The 17,057-nt window shown below is 35.8% G+C and overlaps 9 protein-coding genes across 9 annotated transcripts; 4 read left to right on the forward strand and 5 right to left on the reverse strand.

Moving 5' to 3' along the window:
- Positions 1-19: 19 nt before the first annotated feature.
- On the forward strand, positions 20-1,606 carry EV154DRAFT_525481 (uncharacterized protein). The gene is made up of 3 exons (XM_051603280.1): positions 20-346; positions 413-494; positions 558-1,606. The coding sequence occupies exons 1-3, from the start codon at positions 151-153 to the stop codon at positions 1,516-1,518; spliced, it is 1,239 nt and encodes a 412-aa protein (XP_051452584.1). The 5' UTR covers positions 20-150; the 3' UTR covers positions 1,519-1,606.
- Positions 1,607-1,629: 23 nt separating this feature from the next.
- On the reverse strand, positions 1,630-2,551 carry EV154DRAFT_525482 (uncharacterized protein). The gene has a single exon (XM_051603281.1). The coding sequence runs from the start codon at positions 2,458-2,460 to the stop codon at positions 1,738-1,740; it is 723 nt and encodes a 240-aa protein (XP_051452585.1). The 5' UTR covers positions 2,461-2,551; the 3' UTR covers positions 1,630-1,737.
- An 812-nt stretch (positions 2,552-3,363) lies between these two features.
- Positions 3,364-4,697, reverse strand: EV154DRAFT_525483 (uncharacterized protein). The gene is made up of 4 exons (XM_051603282.1): positions 4,067-4,697; positions 3,813-3,995; positions 3,633-3,751; positions 3,364-3,563 (listed from the first exon to the last, which is right to left on the reverse strand). Exons 1-4 carry the CDS (start codon positions 4,245-4,247, stop codon positions 3,465-3,467), a joined length of 582 nt encoding a protein of 193 aa, XP_051452586.1. The 5' UTR covers positions 4,248-4,697; the 3' UTR covers positions 3,364-3,464.
- A 1,577-nt stretch (positions 4,698-6,274) lies between these two features.
- On the forward strand, positions 6,275-7,199 carry EV154DRAFT_525485 (thioredoxin-like protein). The gene is made up of 3 exons (XM_051603283.1): positions 6,275-6,306; positions 6,365-6,589; positions 6,709-7,199. The coding sequence occupies exons 1-3, from the start codon at positions 6,303-6,305 to the stop codon at positions 7,065-7,067; spliced, it is 588 nt and encodes a 195-aa protein (XP_051452587.1). The 5' UTR covers positions 6,275-6,302; the 3' UTR covers positions 7,068-7,199.
- A 3,723-nt stretch (positions 7,200-10,922) lies between these two features.
- Positions 10,923-11,789, reverse strand: EV154DRAFT_525492 (uncharacterized protein). The gene is made up of 2 exons (XM_051603284.1): positions 11,769-11,789; positions 10,923-11,689 (listed from the first exon to the last, which is right to left on the reverse strand). Exon 2 carries the CDS (start codon positions 11,546-11,548, stop codon positions 11,024-11,026), a length of 525 nt encoding a protein of 174 aa, XP_051452588.1. The 5' UTR covers positions 11,549-11,689; positions 11,769-11,789; the 3' UTR covers positions 10,923-11,023.
- A 294-nt stretch (positions 11,790-12,083) lies between these two features.
- Positions 12,084-12,327, reverse strand: EV154DRAFT_429448 (uncharacterized protein; the record flags this gene model as incomplete). The annotated part of the gene is made up of 2 exons (XM_051596469.1): positions 12,084-12,134; positions 12,196-12,327. Coding segments are annotated over 2 exons (183 nt in total), but the record flags the coding sequence as incomplete, so codon positions are not given.
- Positions 12,328-13,246: 919 nt separating this feature from the next.
- EV154DRAFT_525497 (uncharacterized protein) lies at positions 13,247-14,153 on the forward strand. Its single transcript, XM_051603285.1, has 4 exons — positions 13,247-13,555; positions 13,631-13,780; positions 13,852-13,926; positions 14,013-14,153. Exons 1-4 carry the CDS (start codon positions 13,325-13,327, stop codon positions 14,037-14,039), a joined length of 483 nt encoding a protein of 160 aa, XP_051452590.1. The 5' UTR covers positions 13,247-13,324; the 3' UTR covers positions 14,040-14,153.
- On the forward strand, positions 14,016-15,233 carry EV154DRAFT_61952 (hydroxyacylglutathione hydrolase). The gene is made up of 5 exons (XM_051607693.1): positions 14,016-14,338; positions 14,400-14,466; positions 14,527-14,717; positions 14,779-14,920; positions 14,986-15,233. The coding sequence occupies exons 1-5, from the start codon at positions 14,193-14,195 to the stop codon at positions 15,196-15,198; spliced, it is 759 nt and encodes a 252-aa protein (XP_051452591.1). The 5' UTR covers positions 14,016-14,192; the 3' UTR covers positions 15,199-15,233.
- Positions 15,234-15,657: 424 nt separating this feature from the next.
- On the reverse strand, positions 15,658-16,744 carry EV154DRAFT_406531 (uncharacterized protein; the record flags this gene model as incomplete). The annotated part of the gene is made up of 3 exons (XM_051595340.1): positions 15,658-16,257; positions 16,317-16,595; positions 16,664-16,744. Coding segments are annotated over 3 exons (960 nt in total), but the record flags the coding sequence as incomplete, so codon positions are not given.
- Positions 16,745-17,057: the final 313 nt, after the last annotated feature.

Below are 17,057 nucleotides of genomic sequence, written 5' to 3' on the forward strand. Positions count from 1 at the left end.
TGCATTGTTTCTCTTTTTTTCCCCTTCTCCTTCTGTCCCAAAGTGGTACAATGGGGGTTAAAGCTTTTTTAATTAATTATCAAACATAAAAAAAATTATTTTTTTTCTTTCGCTTTTTAAATTCTTTTTTTTTATATCTACAATAAAAAAATGGCATCAACACCAGTAAACTCGCATCGAAGATCAATCACCTCTAGAATGACAACCACGTCTGTTCGTGTAGGCAGTCAATTGCCTATTACCGCCGTATCCAAATCCACCGTTACCAGCAAAGAGTCCAGTAAGCTTAAACGACCACCACCGTTACCGAAATTGGACACGATAATAAAAAAAACGGGAGAAAAAGGTAATACATGTTAGGAACTATATTTTTTGTTGCTTTTTTTCCTGACTATATATGTATTTACTACAGACAAGTCTAGTTTACAAACAAACTCGCCTAGAACTATATCCAGCACTAAAAGCATGCCCACCTCTCAAAGGGTCGATTTCAGGTAACATGAAATTTTGGGAGGGAAAAAAAAAGAAAAGAAACTCAAATAAAGAAATTTTCCTAGTCATGTGAAATCGAAAATTGGGTCACTTGAAAATATTAAACACAAACCAAAAGGTGGTACAAAAAAAGTATATGATGAAAATGTAGAGGTGCTGCGATCAAGGATCGCCTCCAAAGCTGGTTCTAAAATCGGATCTTTGGAAAACATCAAACACAAGGCTGGCGGAGGTTTAGTCAAAATTTACGACGATAAAGCATTGTCCTTTAAGAAAGTTTCTTCTAAAGTTGGCTCACTGGACAATATCAAGCACAAACCAGGTGGCGGTTCCGTCACTATTTACGATGATAAGTTTGAATTTATCAAATCAAAAGATATCTCCTCTAAAGTTGGCTCCTTAGACAACATCAAACACAAACCAGGTGGGGGGTCAATCACCATTTACGATGATAAGTTCGAATTTATCAAGTCCAAGGAAATTTCTTCCAAAGTAGGCTCCTTGGACAACATTAAGCATAAACCAGGAGGTGGAGATTTAAAAATATACGACGATAAACTGGAATTCATCAGGTCCAAAGAAATTACCTCTAAAGTCGGTTCCTTGGATAATATTAAGCATAAACCAGGTGGGGGTGATGTCGAGATTTACGACGACAAAACATTATCCTTTATCAAGGATAAACCCATTTCTTCCAAGGTGGGTTCTTTGGATAATATCAAGCATAAACCAGGTGGAGGCGATGTCGAGATTTACGATGACAAAACGCTCTCCTTCATCAAGGACAAACCCATTACTTCCAAAGTGGGCTCTTTAGATAATATTAAGCATAAGCCAAAGGGCGGTGATTTACTGGTCTACAATGAAAGACTCTTATTCAAAGAATCTGCTAATTCACGTATTGATGTTGGCTCCAAAAGAAGAGTGAGATCGACCATGATTTCTCCTACTACAACAGGCACCACCAGTCCCTCCAGTTTACCAGATGATGAGGATCTACGGGTTCTCTCACCCATCTCCCTATAAATTAACAATAATATACAAATAAAATGAAATTGACAGGCTGAGTGATAAAAATAACTCATGCAGCTTGAACAGTTTATTTATATCCACCTCCTTTTTTAAAGGCTTTTCAAGTGACTAGATAATCTACGAAAGGCAATTTTTATTGATTTTTTTTTTACTTTGTGTGGGCGTATTTTATATATATGTGTGTATGTGTGTATGTACAATTATATGATGTTTTTAAGAGGAATAGAGTTCTAGAAAAGTCGGAATACTAATGGCTAAACGTTCCACCAGAAAAAACCCGCATATGGAATCTGGATAGGTGGAAGATCTCCAAGTAGATGGAGCTCTTCTCTGGTATGAACAAGGTAAATTTGGCCTCTTTAAACCTTTCTTTTTCTCAGCAGTTGTATGAACTACCCCTGTTAACGATGACGGAATTAAGCATGAATCCAAAATACAACCCGATTGATGTATAATTAATTCTTGCGACTTGTTGCGAGAATATTCACTAGCACCTGAAAAAGAGCCTGCTCTGGTAGGCGGAAAGCTCTTTCGAATATCCCACAATGACCCTAATGACTTTTGTAACATGTTTCCATCATCATGGGGTTGTCTGAGCACAAGCTTACCATGAGACACATACGCATCTTTTACCCTGAAATAGTACTGCGAATGATTAAAATCAGGTAGAGTCCAAATATATCGATGCGAGGAGTCAAAGGAGGCAAAATATAAGGATAAGGATGACTCATTCCGCTTGTTTAAGACCTTGGTAGAAAGTTCATGAAGATTCGTGGATATCAACTGAACAACCGCCTGTCTTCCATTGTTTCGAAGTTTGTAAACAAGTGCTTCATCCACTATCCCTTGTGGAAATACCCCATACAAGGATTTAAACGTTGAAATTGGTAAATATTCAAACACTTGCAACAATACTTCAAACGGCAATCTATCCATAATTGTTGTTGGTGATAAAAAAAAAAGAAAGATAAAGAAAAAGAAGATGTAGAAAAAAAAGAAAAAAAAATACAAGAAATATATCTCTTTTTAGGCTAGCCACTATTTTGGGGGTTATTTTCATTTCGCATTATTTATTTTTATTTATACACACAATAAAGGCCCCGCTTGTCATCATGGCTGGTCTAGATTTCCCACGCCTTTTTAGAAAAACATTCAGTCATCACAATTAATATCTCTGATATGCATGTCGCCCCTGTGGCGTATTAAACACTCTATCGCATCTCTCTCTCTATCTTTGTCAATCTAGCATATAATAAATCTACTTCAAATGGTACATGAAATCAGTCCCATTGAGCATATTCACAGAATAATGAGTAAAGGATCCCTCACTTCATTCATCATCTTAGTAGACCAGATTCTATTAAAAAAGCCATCTTTCCAACGTATCTATGAAAAGAATGTAATCCATAGCCATTATGATCCTGCCCCCACACCCTTTTCTATTCTTACGAGCCTTCGTATATATTATGGAAGGTATTCATTCTCAGCTGTAGGTGAATCCGCTTATGCACTGGATTAGTCTATTAAATTTTAAGTAAGATCGGCTTTCATCATCTGGGATGTATATGATACGCGCCTAGCAACGACAACTGCGTTTCATTGAGTTCCAATCTGATTGACAAGTTTAAAGCTTTTTTTTTTAATTTGTACTTTTATACTTTGCGCTGAATTTAAGCGCATAGATTTAGTTTTTTTCAAAATAGTCTGCTCTTCCAGGGCCAAAATGTTTTTTTTGTGGCCTAGTGCTCTTTGCGACCTGTTTGCAATCAATAAACAGTAATTAATTATTCAAGTATTGCTCAAAATGACATTTGCTCATTAAAAATAAAACCCCTCTGATTTCATATTATAATCAAAACCTTAAAAAGCACGTTCCTGGATTGTATAAAGTGACTTTTACAGTTTTAGAAAAACTGTAACTTCAGGTATGAGAAGGTATTTTATTTGTTTAGTTTTTGATGTTCAAGAGCAGCAACGTGTGTCTCCATATTTGTCAAAATATTGTCCCAGGATATAAAAATTTCGGATAGAGTATTTACCTTTAAAAAAAGAAAATGGGAGGGGTCAATACGTAGTACTTTTTCATGAAATGATAATCTTCACTTTACTGTTCCATTGTATCTCTCCATAAACTGCGACACCTCCTTTGTGATATCGTTTAAATTGGTGATTTGGTCTGCGTGAGATACTTCTAATTTCGATAGATTGGGTCCCAACGTTTCTATAACTAAAACCAATCTTATTTAATCTCATCACGGTATTCCTCTTTTTTTTCTTTTTTTTTTTACCATCAAACTCTGTTCCACTCACTACGTATTCGAGATCCTTCACTTGTTTGACCTCCTGTGCAAATTTCTCCAAATCGTCCTGGGCAGTCAATAAAAGCTCGAGTTTTACGTCGGGAGCCAAGGTTTCTCTTTCCAAGTTGTATGTTGAAGTATTTGGATTCAACAATTTCGCATGCACATCATCTAAAGAAAGAGAGAGCGAAATCAATACTAAAATCCTCTCAAGCATTTCAAAATCGTCAAACGGTTTTTACATTTCTCGATAAAGTCCTTGATGGATTTATTATTCTTGTAGACTGAATTCAATTCTTTATGGAGCGTCTCAATTCTTTTCAAAATCGATTCCTTGCTTAACTTGGATACTTGAGCTGTTTGCTGTCCCACAAGTACATGTTCCAAATGTCTCAGTCTTGACTCAAATCCGTGTTCATCCATTTGATTTACAATGAGTAAAAACAGATGAGCACTATTCCCCACAGTTCATGTATGCACTTTGGTGTGACTGTAAAAAAAAAGACCCAGAAAATCAGGGCCCTACTAAATCATGACTCTAAAGAAGCAGATAAAAGAAGTCTTAGTACTATACGGTCTCTGTGATGGCTTGAAATCTTACCTTATTTACTGATGGGTCGAATTGTAGACATGATATTACTGTTGTCTCACGATGTTTTAAAAAATCTCACCACCCGAGACTATACCAGCCGTCAGATAGTCGTAAAAACAGGTCAATCATCCATCATTAGGGGGGGGGGGGATAAAATACTACTCGTATTGAAAACATGCTCAGTTTTTATCTGGCAATAACTCATGGAATCTAGAAAATGCGATATATCAAAATTATTAATTTAAAAGGGAGCTATTAACAGACGAAATCATGGATAGACAGAATTATTGCACCATTTGTAATTTGAATTATCCAACTGTTTTAAAACCGTAACTTGGTACTCTGTAAGTCACATGCAAACATTTGATCGAGACGCTTCTCCAGCTGACGTTTTTTTTTTTTTTTTTTTTTTTTTTTTTTAAAAAGAAGGGTAGTATGACCCAAAAGATAACAAAATAATTGAAACGATTGTGAAACGTATATTGTTTTTTTTAGCAGGAGCACCTATAGACTAATCTACACTTGTAGGGGCCATCTATTAGGAACCCATTGATGTTATATCAAACATTTTAGCCTTTTTTATTTCAAATTGAAAGGCGTGTTAATTAGAAAATCAAGCCCGTCTTCATACAAAGAACATTTAAACAAACATTTTTTTGAATCTGTATTTTCACAAACGGAAGCCATATCAAAGTCATCGTCTACGCATAATTAGTTTTTCCATAAATAATCGCTTGAGAAAAGACACAGTGTAGTTGAGCGGTCTACAATTATACGATGTTTTTAGTGACACAACGTGGTGCGTTATCAGATCTTTTGAAGTAAGGTTTCAATTAAAACTAGGGGGGATATATTGAAACTAAACTTTTTTCCCAAGGTTATCAGATTTGATCTTCGATCAATCAACAGAAACCCACGTTAAGCTGGTTTGTAATCTAATGTTATGGTGTAGCCTGTAATTAGCCAATTGGATTCCACATGCAGTAAGAAAAGAGGGCATCGATTGGGCTTTTTACTTCACCCGAAATAGGCGGGAAAAAGCTCACTTCAAAATCGGAGATAGAGGTGATTATGAGAAAGCTATTTGATTGATCAAGATTTTGTTAATGCATTAATAAAGTAGGACTGTATTTTTTTAAATGAAGTCATTTTGAATTCGAAACTGCGGTAGTAGTATTAGTGAAGGCTGAAAATCGGAACAGGTAAAAAAACATTTTGATGAATCTGACAGAGAAAATCCCTTTGGTTAAACACACACTGACTAGTCTCTTTGTTTGTTTCGTTTGTTTCCTTTTTTTTTTTCGTAGGCATTCACTATGGTCAAATTTGACGGTTACAAGGTAAAGCCAAGAAGAAAAAGCTTTTATGGAAACTGCTAGAAGCTAATGTGCAACTCCGATTATCATCGTATCATGCAAAACTTAATAGAAGGTCTTACCCAAAGTATGGTCATTTCTTTGAAAGATACCCCTGGGTATACCCTCCAATACCTGTGCATTTGATTTAAGAAAAGCATATCACGATTTAAAATGAATAAAAAAAGAAGTGATAGATAGCCACTGTGTGACGATAGTACAATAGTTTATCTAATTCCTCCCTTAAATTATATTTCCAATGGATGTTGGGGTGATACGATTCTACTATTTCAGTGGTTTTTGTGAACGGGACCTTTCACGTTTTGTAAGGGTTAGATCGCCGATGATTGGCTAGTACGAGGTTTAGTAATCGATTTAAAGTCCTACAATTGGGTTATTTTTTACAAAAGATTGAGTTTTGACAAATCAAAAATCGGAATGAGTAAAGATTTTGTTATAAATACGCCAAAACTTCTAATCTCCCTTTTTTTTTTCTTTAAAACTTTTTTTTTAACAAAATAATAATCAAAAATGGGTATGTTGTTTAGAATGCATGAATAATATTTCAAATTCTGACAGTTGTTTTATTCTAGTCGCTCAAGTTCAAAAGCAAGCTCCTGCCTTCACTGCCCCCGCTGTCGTTGATGGTGAGTTCAAGGATATCTCTCTCTCTGACTACAAGGGAAAGTATGTTGTCTTCTTCTGGTACCCCATGGATTTCACCTTTGTTTGCCCCACCGAAATCCTTGCCTTCTCTGAACGTGTCAAGGAGTTCGAAGCTTTAGATACTGTTGTCATTGGTGCCTCTACTGATTCCGGTAAGTTTTTTTTTTTATATTTTTGTGTGGAGTTAGAAGTAACAGGGGGTTATTTCTGAACACGCGTTCTTAATTTTCTCTTTTTTTTTTTTTTTTACTGACTGCTTAATTACATACAGAATTCTCTCATCTTGCCTGGATTAACACTCCCCGTAAGCAAGGTGGTCTCGGTGAGATGAACATTCCTCTTCTCGCTGATAAGACCAAGTCCATTGCCAAGGACTATGGTGTTCTTATCGAAGAAGCTGGTATTGCTCTCCGTGGTCTCTTCATCATTGACCCCAAGGGTACCGTCCGTCAAATCACCATCAACGATCTCCCCGTTGGTCGTTCCGTTGACGAAGTCCTCCGTCTCGTTGAAGCCTTCAAGTTCACTGATGAGCATGGTGAGGTCTGTCCCGCTAACTGGACTGCTGGTGCCAAGACCATCAAGCCCGATGTCAAGCAATCCAAGGAATACTTCTCCACCGTCAACTAAATCCTCTAATCCCCCCTAAAAAAATCACAAAAAATGTATATACCGTTAGAGGAATAAAACGCGTAGAAAAAAAAATTTAAATTTTATTTCATAAAAATAAAAAAATCATTGCTTTTTTTTTCAACTATCCTATTTTCGAGTGTCTGATAATTTATAATGCATTTTTCATGTATCCTTAAAAAATACGCTTGTAGTTTTTAAAGCTGCTTGGTTGAGATTTTGTTATGAGGTTTCTTAAATCATAAAAAATCCCAACGGAGTTGCATTAGCTACATAGAAGCATGAAATATTTGCGTAGACTTCCTTTCGTAAGTACCCGTTAAAAATAAAATCTGGCATAGTCTACATATATAATACATATGATATAACAAAGCACACGGGGTACTTACTTTACTTATATCAACATAAAGAATAATGTTAAATAAGCATATGTCTTGGGATAGACACAATACGTATATAAGATTTTCTGTATCCATAACTTCACAATAGTATAGATATACGTATATGATTCTTTGAACAAATTTAAAATTTAAAGTATGAAAAATGATTGCTGCCTGATAGTGTTGGGCTGAGATCGGGAGAGAAGGTAGAACAGTGTTAAATAAGTCTCGGGTCTGAGGATGTAACTAGATAAAGACAAGGAGTAATTGACTATGCTATAAAGATAGAGTATTGATATATATGACAGTATAAACTTTGGTGCAACATTGCTTCAAAATACTACGCTAACTTAAGACTAAAGTTACACATTAATGATATGTACAATAAAAATTACAGAAATGGGTAAAAGAACTAATTTATAATAGATTTAGTTAAGAAAAAAAAAAAGGAAGATTCTAATCTTCACCACATCATAATCTTTTATTTAATGTCAGCGAAAAAAATTATACGTATATCAGTTATTATTGCAGTTTATGTAAAAGCCAAGTAACTAAGATGATATATTTGTAGTTTCAGTGATTACTAATATTTTCCATATCCTATAGCCGAGACATTAATTTTATGACGAGACAGACCCATGACGCAACATAAGTATTTAAATTGCCCAGCAAAAATTCAAGATACATCCTATCTAATCCAGCAATCATCAGCGAAGAAGACCGCCACTATGGCAGCGGGCTCGAGCTCCAAGAACAGATAGAAATTCTTATCCCGCTTGCAACGGCTCCATTACAAGTAGATAAAGATGATGCTGATTAGCCCAAATTACGTATAAACTATGTTATCCTTTTTGGTGTCATTACTACTCGCAAACTCTCTGCTATGGCAGGTCGCAAAGCTAAAGTATGGTATCTCTATTAAACCAGAAACCAGGCCAGGTTAAAGCATGACAAAGATAACATAGCTTACAATAGTAATCTTTTCTTTTGGAAAAAATAGTGTGACCTAAAAAAAAACCTCAATTCTTGACGCAAATCCAACGGACAGTAAATTCAAAAAATGACGTAGTATCTTGACTTATTGATTGAAACATAATTTTCCTTATAAGACCGATTTGAAAGTACTTGTTAATTGAGGAGAAGGGGATATATATTCAATATTTATTATATGCAAATAAAAGAAAAAAAAAAACTAGAAAGGGGGAGGGGAAACAAAATGGTATAAATAAAAATTTAAGGTGACACCAGATTGCTTGGTAAGGGGGCGGGGACAGATTCTTTACGTCTAGGGGGAACCCAAGTTCCTCGTCTCCAGGTAGACTTGAAATGCTCGGGTTTTTTCCCCCTCAAAGCAGTGTTATAACCAGGACCTTTCACAGAAGCACGGCTGGCAGCATGATCGTCAGCTTGGTGAAGAGACTGGATTGTTTCATCACGGAAACAAAACAACTCACTGAAAAACTTTTCAGTGGTAGCGGTAAAGCTTAAACCACCAAAAAGTTAACCGGCCGGTAATGGTCTAAGCTTACACCGTTACCGGCGGTAGCGGCTCAAAAAAATTAAACCGTTGCCGGCGGTAGAATCAAGAAGGCTTCCTGATTGCAGCAATCTTAATTACGATACCTATTGACTCTTCAAAATCATCAATAAAGGTACCGTCATTCTGAACAACCTACAGATGTGTTTGTTCTGTGAGTAAATGGGAAATGTCTAGACCTCCTTATTTTTTTATACCACTTACAGAGATCCTGGCCAAGACCAGCAGGCCAGTATGAGCCCAGCCATTTACAGTATAACACCTGTTATTCACAGGCTGTGAGTTCGAAATACTCAAGAACCCTGCCTAGGATGTCGCCATCCTATAGCAAAGACTAGCCGCAGCCGCAATATATCTTTTTCGATTTAGCGTCTTTTGAAAGAAAACGAAGTGTCATTACTAACTAACCTTTTTACATTATCAGTAAATTTCATAAGATAGAAGAAATATGTTAAAGGAAAAGAAAAGAAGAAGAATAAAGTGTGTGAACCAGCTTTATTTATAGGCTGATAAACAAGAGCTTATGTCAGAATGATTTAATTGCTTGTTTCATCTTTCATAATGTCTGGGTCTTTACCCAAAATAGAAACACTTGCAAAAACCTCCCAAGCAAGTCAGAACTTGGTGGTTGTCTATGTTGAGGATATCATAGATATAATAATAAAGTTAATTGTCACATCACATTAAGGATGGATAATAAATATAAAAGTTAATCATGAATCACACATTACCCCGCTTGTTCTCATCCTACTGTTGAAGTCTGTACACAGGGCACAACCCTGTGGCGAGTAAATATTTATTCTGCAAAAAGCAATACAATCGAATGGGCCTAGACTTTGGAATATTAATAGATCCTGAGCACAAATATTACTATTATCATTTGATGCTATAACTGTTGATCCCTCTGACTAATATTTATATACTCAGTATGGAAGGGCTAAATTTAAAGACATGTTGATTATTTATTATCACCAGGTTGTTACATCATGATCCAATAAGGCGCTTAATATTCTCCCTAGACCTATCCGAGTTCTTGATATAAATATCCATAGTTTTTTCTCATAGACCATCAATTTAATACGTTTTTTAATTATATTTTTTCGTCCATAATAAAGTGGTATCCAAGTTCTAACAGTATCACTTTTTGGTTTATTTTATTTTGTTCTCCATGCAAAACATTGTGAAGTCGTTTTTTTGTAGGTATATTTGTTTCTATTTCTTAGATACCTTTTTCTATTTTTCTTTCGTCTTCTTTTTTCGCTCGGCCTACACTTCCTGAAGACTCATAGTATTCTATGGATGACAGATGACGTATATCATCTTCACCATGGTATGAAACGAAAACATCTTTTCTTCCAGGATCTACAGCACCAGGACGAAAGTATTAATTTACCTCATAAGCGTCAAAATCTTCTAAAGTTAACTCGATATCATCAAGTTTGTTCTTTACTACTTTCTTCCGAAGGATACCCTATAAGTATAACCGTCAGTTAAAATACTATTTAAAAACATGCGGTTTTTAGTAGTTGGGAGGTTTATGAAATTTTGTAAACTATGAGTATTAAAATTGTTTTGAGTGAGTTTTATATATTTTCCTAATTTAAAATATAGGGCCGTGCCTTCTGATTCTTAGCTATCCAGTAACAATTTTCTAAAATAATACGAAAATAATGTAGATGCGGCTCGTAAGTAAGTGTTCCTGAAGAATATTGTTACTGACTTGTTTAAGTGAAAAGTGGTAACGTGAAATACAGTGAATAAGACTAAATCAGATTATAGTAAAGAACAAACTAAAATAATTTCCTGGTCCTTTTATAAAAAAAAATAAAGACATCTGAGGTCAAAAAGGACCAACAGAAGAAGAAAAAGGTGGTGTAACAATATATCAGCATGAAAAAAAAAAAGCCGATAACGATCACTATAAAAAGTACTTGTTAATTGAGGAGGATGGGATATATATTCAATATTTATTATATGCAAATAAAAGAAAAAAAAAAACTAGAAAGGGGGAGGGGAAACAAAATGGTATAAATAAAAAATTAAGGTGACACCAGATTGCTTGGTAAGGGGGCGGGGACAGATTCTTTACGTCTAGGGGGAACCCAAGTTCCTCGTCTCCAGGTAGACTTGAAATGCTCGGGTTTTTTCCCCCTCAAAGCAGTGTTATACCTGGGACCTTTAACAGAAGGACGGCTGGCAGCATGATCGTCAGCTTGGTGTAGAGACTTGATTGTTTCATCACGGAAAGAAAGCAACTGTTTAATAGTGGAAAGATAATCGCGATATCTTTGGAGCCTATCATCGATCTGAACATGATGAACTTCATTGCCAACATAGAGGCCATTTTTGAATAAAGACAAAGAGATCATCATCATTTCAAAACCGCAAAATTGGATGGAATATACAGCGTTAACATCACGACCTTGAGCTATAAAGTTATCAATGATAACTTTGCTTTCTGACAACAGTTTGCATCGGTCTGACTGATACTTAGAGACACCTGGATCATTCTTTGCAGCTTCTGCCACTGCGAGATCTTCTTCGCTGTTCAATTTTTGTACCATCTTGTCATTGATGACCCAACTATGGTCACATCATCCATGGCGAGGATCGCTATATCATAATTTATATCAAACCTAGTAAAATAAACAAAACTTGCCGCGCCAAAGATATCCACCTTGTTACAATAGTCAGTACCATAAAAAGTGTCTAGACAGAGAAAGTAAAAATTTATTGAGAACTAGCCCCTATTTTTTTTTTTTTTTTGATTTTTTTCTGTTATAGTTACCATGTAAACAGCCAGTAGGATAGACTTTTTTTTTGGGGTCTCTTTTGCTCATACCGACTTGACACCTGAACATCAGCCAACATTAAATTTCATTCTTTCCCAGATTTTTAATGGGAAGCATGCATTAAAGTAATTCACCTTACTTTTTTAAAGTCCCGGTTTCTTGTTGCGGACTGCTTTGGATTATACAGATCAAAGACAGAGTTAGCAGCTTCGTCAACATAGCGATAAAAAGTATCATTGAACGTGTATATAGAGCATGTGTTGGAAATATCTTCCCATTGCTTCTTATTGAATAACGTCATTTGACGTTACGGATATCGAGTTGACAGATCAATGATGGAATTGAGACCGAGGCTGTTCTCAAATATATTAGTATAATAATAATAATAATAAAAAAAAAACTCTTTAATATACAAGTACATACCATACGATTGATTGTTGATTGGTGTCCAGAAGGTGGTAAATTGGATGCTTACGGATGGCAGCATTCTTAATGATAGTAACTACTGATTCCTCAGAACCATCAACAAAAACCCCGTCTTTCTCAACAACCTACAGATGTATTTGTTCAGTGAGTAAATGTGTATTTAAAAAAAAGTCAATTTATTATATAACATACTTTATTAGCAGTTCCATCTGCTTGTGATAACTGTTCTTCTTGAGTTAATTGTCTTGATATTTTTGTTTCTTTCTTCTCATTTGCTCCTCCATATCATAAGCAATAAATACATTTTGTAGTTCACGCTTCTTTGGTTAGATTGTTTAAATTTTTTTTTTTTGGTTCGTACTCTAATTAATGTATCTGTTTATTAGTAAAACATGCATTATAAATCACTCAACGCCTTTAAGACTCTTACCAAACCCTCATCGATATCATCATTTACGTGTTCTCTCTTAGACATGAATAATGTGGTTTTGGAGAAAGAGAAAGTTGTTATTTACAAAAAAAAAAAAAAAAGAATATAGACAATTACGCGTCAGGCCTAAAAAAAAGTCACTCACATAATATGACGTCTTGTTTGTTTATTTACTCTTACAAAGCAAGGAATCTCTAACAGTTTCTTAAGGATCATAGGGGTGTATATGGGCTGCTTCGGATAGTGATAAGCATATGGTGTTACCTCTGGGATGGCACCGCTATGGAATCGTTATTTGAAAAAGATTTAACTCCTTAGAGACAATTGGAGCATTTGTCGGCTCTTTATTTCATGACAGTCGTTTATGTTGACAGTCTTACCCTTTGTGTACTCTTTCGTGATTGTTAACCATCCTTCCGTTTAAATCAATCTACTAACGTTTGAAATTATTGTAGGTAAACTTAAATAGAATAAACCTTTGAAGTGTGCAGCAGTAAAAGTGCAAGAATCAATGCAAAAAACCCATATTGTGATGTCATAAATAACGTGACTTTGCTTTTTAAGTAAGGGATGGTATTGCGGGGCAAACAAACAATCCCAGACAATTTTTTTGTAGTTGCACCCGAAAGGCCTTAAACTCAAACACCCCACTCTCACACTACTGGAATATATTTAATTCGAATTATATAAAAATGGCCTTCCGTGCAGCAACACAACGTGCATTGAACATGCGTCACATGATGAACGTTACCCGTCAACCTATCGCCATGACCTCCGTCCGTCCTCAATCCACCTTGAACACTGGTGAAGTTGTTCAAGATCCCCAAATCGGTGATTATCCTAACTTGCCTCGTTTCAGTACCCAAACTAGAGGTCCTTTCGGTTGGGACGATCCTCAAGATAAGCGTAACTTTGGTGAAACTGTAAAAAAAAAAGATTTAGGAACAATTAGAAACGACACTTTTGTGAGATAATTGACACTTGTTTTATTAAATTAGGTTCATGAAGAAGATGAACTTTATGGTGTCTGGGCTCCCGATCTCCACCATTATAGCCCTATTAAGGCCGCCAGTCAATTAGCACTTTTCGCCACTATCATGGCTACTTTTGCTACTGTCGTTTACAAATTCTATCCCGAAAGACCCGTCGTAAGTATTGCATATGTGTTTTTTTAAGGTACAGACATCTCACGCAATTTCAATCCATGATTTTTTTTTAGGTTCAACGCACTTACCCTTACAATGGTTTGTCTGAAGAGTTTGGCGAACGTGAAGGAGATATTCGTCGTCGCGCTGTAAGTAGATGAATGCTGTTTTAAAAAAATAATTGGATACGTGTGTATACATATATTAATGGACGGGTTATTTGTTTTATGTATAGGCTCGTGTTGGAACTCATGAGGAATAGATTTTTTATTTTTATTTTTTTTTTAAAAAAACAGGAAAATAAAAATAATTGAGGTTTTTGTCGGATTTTTAATATATAAAGAAGTATTGTGCTTCTCTTCAGAAGGATTTCTCCCTTTTTCCGTTTTACCACTTTTTTTAAGCTTTTCTAAAGATGAAGATTATTCCTATCAGTGTTCTTGATGATAACTATTCTTACATTCTTATTGACGAAAAGACAAAAGAGGCTGCCGTGATCGACCCCGTTGAACCCATAAAGATTTTAAATGTGATTAGTCAAACTGGTGCTAAATTATCAAGGTAAAAGAACAAATAAACAAGAAATTTAGGGTTTCTTTTTCGTTAAGACCAATTTTTCTAGTGTATTCACCACACACCATCATTGGGATCATGCTGGTGGTAATATAGAACTTGTGGGTAAGAAAAACGTAATCGAAAAAATGAATTATTAGGATTCGAGTAGCACAACTTACATGTATATAGCAAAGAAACCTGGCTTAGCTGTTTATGGTGCAGATGCTCGTATTCCTGAGATCAACTATGTATGTAAAGACCACGAAGAATTCAAATTGGGCTCTTTGGATATCACTCCATTACATACTCCTTGTCACACAAAAGGTCATGTATGTTATTATGTCGTGGATCCTGCCACAGGCGAAAAGGCCGTGTTTACGGGAGAGTAAAGTTATGGAATATCTTACTTGTTTACATTCACACTGACCCTTTTTTATTTATAACAGTACTTTGTTTGTGGGTGGTGTCGGCAAATTTTTTGAAGGCGATGCTCGTGACATGTATAGGATTTTGTTTCATATCCTGACAAAATTACCGGATGAGACCTGGGTTTATTGTGGACACGAATATACAAAGAACAATTTAAAGGTAAAATAACCTGTTATTATATCTTGTTTTTTTTTTTGTTAATTAAATATATCGTATCGAGAAAGTTTGCATTGTCGGTTGATCCTCACAATGAAGCATTGATTGCGAAATGGAACTGGTGTCAAGACAAAATGATTACAGTGCCATCTACAATTGGACAAGAAAAAATGTTTAACCCATTCCTAAGAGTGAACGAACACGCTTTACAAATCATGGCTGGAAAGAGTGACCCTGTTGAAGTATTGCATACTTTAAGAGAAATGAAGAACAATTTCTAGTAAATTTCCTCTTCAAACTTATTTATTAATTATATTCTTGTAAAATAAAAGCTCAAAACAGAATCATATCTACATCGTTTCTTCTTTACCGGGTTTCATAAGAAACGATTGCGTTGGACTAGCATCTTCCGGTAGATGCTCTTCCTGCTGGTAATCTTCGTAATTATCTTCCTCCATAAATTCACTCTTGCCTTGTTCTCCAACAACTTTAGAATCTGATACGCCATGCTCCATACTTTCTCCCAGTGTCTGATCAAAATACGTCACCTTGGGTCCTTCATGACCAGACTCATCTTGTTGATACTGATCTGGTCGATGCTCGCCTTGTTCCTCATCTTGTCCTTCATCTGGATTATACTGCTTTTCATCCGGATGAAATTCCTCTCGCATATGTGACATTGGGTGTGTGCCCATACCTGTTTCCGTAAAGCATGCTGACCATCGAGCCGTAGAAGGTCGCTTTCTTCTGGATGCATCCTGTCGAACAGTTTCACTTATACTACTCTCTCGGCTTTTGGATCCATGAGATCGGTACATTTCATATTCCAATCGTTCAGTAGAGAGTGAATCGACTCTCTTTTGACGCTCCAACGCTTCCTGTTCTTCTTTCAAAAGCTCGTCATTGTATCGATTCCAAGATTCACTTGTGTCTTCCGCTGGTGGCATTGGTGGTGGTTCATAATCATCCAAATCCTGAGCCAAATCCAATGGATGGACAACATTGACAGTTTCTTCACTTGGATTACCAATAGTGGGTCTACGGTTCAGACTGCTTCTGGCTCTCTTTCTTTTGGCAATGACGTCAAATAGCTTTTGTCGTTGTTGATGCATATTGGCCGAGAGTTCGCTGTCTTCGGATTTTGTCGTGGGGAACTCTTCATGGTAATAAGTTACTTTGTCAGTGGATCCATCTTGCTTTTTCTTTTCTACAAAAGTACTATAGTCATCTCCGTCATCAGACCAGTCACCATCTGTAGCTCCTGTCACAACACCTTGTGCCTTGTTTCGTTGATGTGTAATGTATCGCTGATATCTCACAACGAAGTACAAGCAAAGAAACTATAAAAGAAAGATCAGTCATCATGTTGTAAACAGAGGCCTTTCTCTTTCACACTTACAGAGATAAAACTATACACAATCCAGGATACAAATCTTTCGGTCGCAAAGCTGATCCATTGCGTAGAACAAGCCATATAAATCTTTTTTATTTCCTCGTTGTCATCATACCCTAACGACCACCAAAATAACCGTGTGGGTTGACGTTGAAGACAAGAGTCTAATAGTATAGGACGATATGTTGTGAATAATAACATGATATGGATGAATCCAATGATAAAGTGAATCACTGTTATAAAAATCAAGCCCACCATGTAGACAGTTATTCCACTAGCTGATTTCTAAAACCATTTTGGATTTTGTCAAGATTTTTTTTGGTGTAATAGCGCATATCATAATTCATAGTTACCATGACTGTTGTTATGAGGCCATATATACTCCACACACTCACAATACCAATAAAAGTAAGATATGTATAGAAATCGCCCATTCTTAAACTATTAATCCATTCTATTATGCAAAAAAAAAGGTATCAATAGGCCATCCTAATAAAAAAACAGAGGTTGTTCTGTTACCTGTTAAAAAAGTGAGGTCGACTGCGATCAAGACTGGACCGATCACCTAAAAAAAGATAATTAATGCATGCTTAAAGATCAGGTATATACTTCCATCTTTACAATCAAAAATAAAATGACTACGCATGTAAAAAAATGTTTTGATATACATCCGCAGCATTTGCTGCTGTTCGATTTTTTCATAATTTTTTTCTTTGCAATAGAAAAAAAAAAAAAGAATAAATGCCC

This window comes from Mucor mucedo (genome assembly GCF_025094135.1).
Source record: "Mucor mucedo strain NRRL 3635 chromosome Unknown EV154scaffold_142, whole genome shotgun sequence".
Taxonomy (NCBI): Eukaryota; Fungi; Mucoromycota; class Mucoromycetes; order Mucorales; family Mucoraceae; genus Mucor; species Mucor mucedo.

Bases quoted from the DNA above. Each gene is read 5' to 3' on its own strand.
- EV154DRAFT_61952 (XM_051607693.1), top strand. From the start codon at position 14,193: ATGAAGATTATTCCTATCAGTGTTCTTGATGATAACTATTCTTACATT. The intron at 14,339-14,399 runs GTAAAAGAACAA...CAATTTTTCTAG, and splicing joins ACTGGTGCTAAATTATCAAG to TGTATTCACCACACACCATC. The intron at 14,467-14,526 runs GTAATCGAAAAA...TATATAGCAAAG, and splicing joins AACTTGTGGGTAAGAAAAAC to AAACCTGGCTTAGCTGTTTA.
- EV154DRAFT_525497 (XM_051603285.1), top strand. From the start codon at position 13,325: ATGGCCTTCCGTGCAGCAACACAACGTGCATTGAACATGCGTCACATG. The intron at 13,556-13,630 runs GTAAAAAAAAAA...TTATTAAATTAG, and splicing joins AGCGTAACTTTGGTGAAACT to GTTCATGAAGAAGATGAACT. The intron at 13,927-14,012 runs GTAAGTAGATGA...TTTTATGTATAG, and splicing joins GAGATATTCGTCGTCGCGCT to GCTCGTGTTGGAACTCATGA.
- EV154DRAFT_525492 (XM_051603284.1), bottom strand. From the start codon at position 11,548: ATGGTACAAAAATTGAACAGCGAAGAAGATCTCGCAGTGGCAGAAGCT.
- EV154DRAFT_525481 (XM_051603280.1), top strand. From the start codon at position 151: ATGGCATCAACACCAGTAAACTCGCATCGAAGATCAATCACCTCTAGA. The intron at 347-412 runs GTAATACATGTT...TATTTACTACAG, and splicing joins AAAAAAAACGGGAGAAAAAG to ACAAGTCTAGTTTACAAACA. The intron at 495-557 runs GTAACATGAAAT...AAATTTTCCTAG, and splicing joins TCTCAAAGGGTCGATTTCAG to TCATGTGAAATCGAAAATTG.
- EV154DRAFT_525485 (XM_051603283.1), top strand. The intron at 6,590-6,708 runs GTAAGTTTTTTT...AATTACATACAG, and splicing joins TGGTGCCTCTACTGATTCCG to AATTCTCTCATCTTGCCTGG.
- EV154DRAFT_525483 (XM_051603282.1), bottom strand. From the start codon at position 4,247: ATGGATGAACACGGATTTGAGTCAAGACTGAGACATTTGGAACATGTA. The intron at 3,996-4,066 runs GTAAAAACCGTT...CTCTTTCTTTAG, and splicing joins CAAGGACTTTATCGAGAAAT to ATGATGTGCATGCGAAATTG. The intron at 3,752-3,812 runs GTAAAAAAAAAA...GATTGGTTTTAG, and splicing joins GAGTGGAACAGAGTTTGATG to TTATAGAAACGTTGGGACCC.
- EV154DRAFT_525482 (XM_051603281.1), bottom strand. From the start codon at position 2,460: ATGGATAGATTGCCGTTTGAAGTATTGTTGCAAGTGTTTGAATATTTA.